This window comes from Montipora foliosa, chromosome 9, assembly GCF_036669935.1.
Source record: "Montipora foliosa isolate CH-2021 chromosome 9, ASM3666993v2, whole genome shotgun sequence".
NCBI lineage: Eukaryota > Metazoa > Cnidaria > Anthozoa > Scleractinia > Acroporidae > Montipora > Montipora foliosa.
Genome location: NC_090877.1, coordinates 28,426,554 through 28,432,553, shown reverse-complemented (window position 1 = coordinate 28,432,553; position 6,000 = coordinate 28,426,554). Strand labels below are relative to the sequence as shown.

Below are 6,000 nucleotides of genomic sequence, written 5' to 3'. Positions count from 1 at the left end.
AGTCTGGCTTCTTTACAGGGAAATTAAGAAATGTTGTCTTTTTTGGGTCTGTTTTTGCAATATGGAGGTGAGCACGATGGTATTTTCAAGTTACATGGAACGAAGCAAAAGTGAACTGCCACAAAGGCACATTGAGACCGGCTGTGTTGTGAGCTTCCTGCCAAGTCGGACTAAATGATGTCACTGACCAGCCAGCCGGATTACTAAGTTCCATTCAAAATGGCAGTGCTCTATTTGGTGTTTTTTTCTTCTTTTGAGAGGGATTTAACTGGGCCAGGAATTTTGACTGGGGTCTCACACAACAGTTAAGAAGTAGTCTGTGTGTGAACTTTAAATTGGTGGGTGCAAAAATTATTCACATTTTAGAGTGGCCTTGTCCTTTAATTACTTTTTATAAATCCATTTAAATTGCGTTCACTGAAACCAGGGCCACCCAGGTAATGAAAACCAATCAGAGGCCAGAACTGAAACAATACATTGCAGCATTTTCAGATCCAGCAGATCAAATGCCCTGTACAAAACAATGAAATCCCAACTTGTTCGTTGACCGGTGATGGTTCTGCACTCAGTTACTATGGGATTTTTGGTTGATTTAGAAATAAATGAAAACAAAGCTTTCCAAATATACATTGGCAAAGTGCCTAGTACAGGGTTTAAATATTGTTGTGTCTTAAAAAAAAAGCCCTTCAAATGGTCAACTCCGCAAACACTGGAAGCACTTTTAAAGACCTTCGAATGGTATCTCTGACCAGTTTCACTTTCAAAAGACCATTTGAAGAGCTTTTTTAACATGCATCAAACACTGGAAGCACTTTGCCGCTTTTGTTTCAATTTATTCTCTAAGTCAGCCAACAACCCTCTTGGTAATTGACTGTAGTTTATAATAATTCTTCTATTTCACACTCCTTAAAGTCGCATCATGCGAAAGTACTAACGGTTTGAACTTGACATTTACAGTAACCGACTTCATAGTCACGTAAGCATCATTGGTCAACAAAGAAAGTTGGGATTTCATTGTTTTGTACCACACGTTTCATTCGCTGGATCTGCAAATGTTGGACTCTATTGTTTTATTTCTTCCCTCTGATTGATATTCATTATCTTGGTGGCCCTGGTTTCGATGAACGCACTGTAATGATTTGCATACTTTTCCACATAAAGGTATGTTTACTCACATCCTTTATGCTATGCCAGGGAAACGATTTCTTTGGGTGGCTTTTGGAGTGCTTTAGACCGTTAATTTCAATTTTTGTAACTAGTTGGGTTTTTATGGTATTCAGGTAAGACCCACACGCCTGCACCCATGCTGAATCATTTTTCATGCTACCCCCAGTTGTCATGTAAAATTTCCTACGGTCTTAATTAAGGTCCTAGGGTGTAAGATATCCTTTCTAAGCTCACCAATATTCATTTGTCTTGGTTGTATTCAGCTGCCGATGCTGGTGGTCGCGTGTTTGGTTCTATGGGTGGAGGGCTGGACTCAGAAGAGGTTAGTAGATTATTATGGGCTAAGGTACCGATAAGGAAAAACCAGACGTATCATCAGGCAACTCAGCTGAGACTCACCAGAGATGTTATAATTATATTAACCACAGTGAGTGAAATGAAAGGCATTTATTTATTCTTGATGACTCGGATCTGGGATACTCGGAAAAAATATGTTTTCGGGAGTTGAACCTACGATCTTCCAATTACTAGTTCAGATTCTCTACTACTGAGCTACATGAGTCTCACCAGAGCTTACCCATTAAACTACAATCATGGACAAAAGTGTTGGGAAGGTAGCAAGTTAGACATAAATCCCCTCCCCTTATCATGGGGGAGGGGGGACACAAGAGCATGGTAGTTCGCAAATAGTACAGCCAATAGTTAAAATAACCGAATTAGGTGTGAAGTGAGGTGATGCACGCAACCTTCCCAACAACTTTTGGCCACAATTGTCTCAAAAAGGTCGAAGTGCAGTAAACGCAATTTTTTTAATGTGGTTTCATTCCTTTAACCAAAAAACTCAAAGAAGTGCTAACATATTCGGATTTCGATGTCTTTTGTTCAAGTTATTGCTGAAATGAGGCTCAAATAGAATCTATATATTAGTTTTCCCAATCGGTAATTGTCAGATGCCAATTACCAAATGAATAAGCATATTCAATATTTTTTTCTGTTTTTTTTTGTGAAATTGAACATGGCAGACTGGTTTGCAAAAAGTATTTCTATGTGCTCTACGTCGCAGTTGAAATTAACTTGTAACTGAAAAAAGCATGCCGTTTGCAAAGCTCAGAGAAAAATGGTAGATAGCAGCCTTCTCAAAATGTTTTTGTGGAACAGGTTATAGGGAAAGTGGAGACGGTTTTGGTGCCAAAGGCACCCAAGCAAGTGTCCAAAGGTGCAATCTAGGCATGTTGCGCAAGGAAATTTTTGAAATTTAGACACTCACAGATGCAATTTAGTGCATTCTGGGGGATTTAAAGTGACGAAATTTCACATATGGAATTGACACTTGCATGGTGTCTGATAAGAAATGCTACAATGTTAGTTAAATAAACATTTCATGTGCAGGACGCACAAAAATATTGCGAACGCGAAATCAACGCGAATTCAAACAAGCTTTTTTTCAAGCCTTTATATCATCTTTAAGAAAGTTACGACATTTTTTAATTTCGAAGACATGTTTCGATGTTCCAAACAACATCGTCAGTTACAAAATATTTGAAAAACCGTTAGGACTTAAATAACAACTAGGCGAAACATGGATAATTAAATATGATTAAGTGACAAGAAATACATATTTGAGTGACTGAGCCAATAAGATAATTGTCCGCATGGTTGTCTGTCTGATGGTCGGCTGCGGTAACAAGACAAGGAAAAAGTCTAAAGAAGATACAGAAAAGGCAATAAAATACTATCTCGTCCCTGGTGTTCATAATCACCAACCAAGTTGAGTTTGTCGAAGAACTTAACTCAACCGGTAGTCTTCAAAAGTCATTTCTTTCATGCAGTATGGGCACTTAACCTCTTCACAACCTCGACCACAACAGTCACGGCAGCACATAAAATCTGGAGTTGCATGAAGCCAGGGGTATTGTTTATTGATTGATATTCCACTCTTTTCAATCCCGACGTTTTTGTACTTTTCTCTCAATTTTCTCATAAGCATTTATTGCTGTACTTTCATGTTTACAACCATGTTCTGTAGCATCATTAGAAAACTTGAAAATATTTGGATAACAATTTGTCTTTATGAGACTAATCGAGTGTTGTGCTTGATTAGAGTGACTGGCTTGCTTACTGATAGATTAAACAATTCTTCCTGCTCAGTGACGAAACAAATTACTGTTTTTAGCTTGGTTTCTTGTTTCTATCTCTATAATTCTAATTTCATCATCAGTAAGTTCGATTTTAACATCAAGACTCGGAATAATCTCCAAGTTTCAACGCCTACATCTTGTTACGTTAAAAGCTTTTCCTACAAGGGAATTTCGATCAAAGTATACTGCACCTCCCTTAAAGTACACCACGGACATTTTATGGGCATTTTTCTCATAGCTATTGCATTTCCGTTTAAACTTGTTCTCAATAAATGTAAATTAAGTGATTTTTCTCTTAAAAACGTTGTTCATTAGCTTCCAGTAGTCTTTTACTGCACCTCCCTAAAAGAACACCACGGACATTTTATGGGTCTTTTCTATCGTGTTTATTGCGTTGCTGTTACTCGTTATTGTCAAGAAAATGTAATGCTATATATTGACTTCCAGGGGAGTTAAAAGGAAACCTGTGTACAGCGGTCACCCTGTATATAACAGTCACAGGGCCATTTCCCAAGGGTGACTGTTATATACAGGTTTGACTGTAATTTCATAATCCTTAGCAACGCCTAGCGCAATCATTTACCAAATAAGGTCAAACCAAGGTATATGAGCTGATAACCGAGATTCAGTAAACCAATCAGAGCATGAGAAATGCATTATCCGAGGTTGAGAATTTAATAATTTGTGTTATACAACAAAAACTGTTTACAATTGTTTTCAGACAATCATGGACAAAAGTGTTGGGAAGGTAGCATCACTTAAGAGATAAACCCCCCCCCCCCCCCCTCCCCCTTATCAATGTTGGATTTTCACGAAACAAAGTGGTGACTTCTTCCAACATTGAATATGGGGGAGGGGGGCCACAAGAGCATGGTATTTCTCAAATAGTACAGCGAATAGTTAGAATAATTGAATTGGGTTTGAAGTGAAGTGATGCACACAACCTTCCCAACAACTTTTGACCACGATTGTAGGTTCATCTGACCTACTGCTAGGGTCTAAATTATTGAAATGGGGCATATTTGTGATAGCATTGAAAGAGGGGTTAACATAATTATACCATCGTGTACAGTAAAATGCGTGATCACTTATTTCAATCTCTCTCGCTGGCTGAATCGCAATAGGCTAATTGCGCACTCTTTGTAGCGGAGGATTTTAATCGCCTTAATTTTTAAAAGCCTACAAGGAAGAACGCTATACTCAAGTGATCTAGTTCTTACAAACTTCCATCAATATTACGACGAGCTGCGTTTATTTCCGCTCTTCGGCCTCTCAGATCACAGCACACTCACAGCAGAAGCTAGAGTGAAAGTGGTCAAAACCCTACAAAGTTCATGCTCAAGCGTGATATGCGCGCAAGTCGCAAGGCAGAGTTGGGAAGGTATCAGAGTGCTACGGATTGGCCTTCTCTGTTTTCTTCTCTTGACTGCTCTGAAAATATGCTGAATGTGTTCTACAAAGCACTGTATACAGGACGTGATCTGCTCGTGCCTGTTAAGAAAGTGTGTGTGAACACATCTGACGTCTCTTGAATGACCCAGCACCTGAAATCGCTTATAAATACAATACAATACATACTTAATTGACCGCTCCCCATAGGGGCTTTTCAGGGCCAATGAAACACAACGAAACGAAACGACGGAACAGAAGAACAAAAACTGTTAAGAATCCCAACTGGCCGGAGGCAAACCAGTTGACTATTTACAAGGGAAGTTGAACCAGGGACTACCAGGAACAAATTCAACGAATGGTCAGAACAGGTCTTGAACCCGGGATCCCCGGATCTCAAGGCAAGCGCCCTAACCACTGGGCCACACTGCCTCTCCTCTCCCTTAAAGGCAGAGGGCCTTTCACAAACATGGTGTTACATCAGTTCAGTTTAAGTTCTACCATAACGCAGTCAACCACGCACGAAAATCATGTAAAGCTGTCTTCTGTGAAACCAAGGTACAAGCATGAAAGAAGAAAACCGGAAGGCATGGTGGAAGGAGGTAAAACGTTTATGCGGTGCACGTGTGCATTCTGGAACTTTGTATAACCATATTCATGTGGTGGGTGCTGAAGAGCTATCTCTACAGGAACTGGCGAACACTATCAATGAGGCGTTCCTAGAACTAATGGAAGAATGTTGTCTGCCCCGCCCGGACTCAGTGGTGTCAGAGTTGCGCATTGCAAGACTCCTAGCAAAATGAATCCGTCTAAGGCGTGTGGACCGGATGAAGTACCTAATTGGCTACTGCGGGAGTACTCTGGTCTTCTCCCTTACCCTGTATGTAGTATAATCGATGCATCCCTACCATCTGGAAGTACGCGGATGTATTCCCACTACCCAATAAAAAGAAGGTTGATGATTTGAAAAAAGATCTGAGACCAATCTCTCTTACCGCCTGTTTATCAAAAGTCGCTGAGGATTGTGTGGTACAGGATTACATAAAGCCTGCTGTTCTCGAGATCCGAATCAGTATGGTACCCAGTTTGTCCACCACACAGGCCCTTGTACACATGGTCCAGAGTTTGGCTCAAGCAACAGAAGGTAATAGTGCTACGATCAGGACTGTGCTTTTCGATTATTGGAAAGCATTTGATCTAATCAACCATAGTATTCTTGTTGGTAAATTATGCAAATTAGTCCTACCAACCAGAATAATCAACTGGATAATCGATTTTCTGTCCGGGTCTTTTCAGCAGCTTAAGG

The 6,000-nt window shown here is 40.0% G+C and overlaps 1 protein-coding gene across 1 annotated transcript in view; it reads left to right on the top strand.

Moving 5' to 3' along the window:
- LOC137972030 (clusterin-associated protein 1-like) overlaps window positions 1–6,000 on the top strand; it is an 87,435-nt gene that overhangs the window by 67,847 nt on the left and 13,588 nt on the right. The window contains exon 12 of the mRNA XM_068818831.1: window positions 1,431–1,489. Coding sequence (XP_068674932.1) covers window positions 1,431–1,489 — 59 coding nt within the window. The remainder of the gene's footprint in view (window positions 1–1,430; window positions 1,490–6,000) is intronic.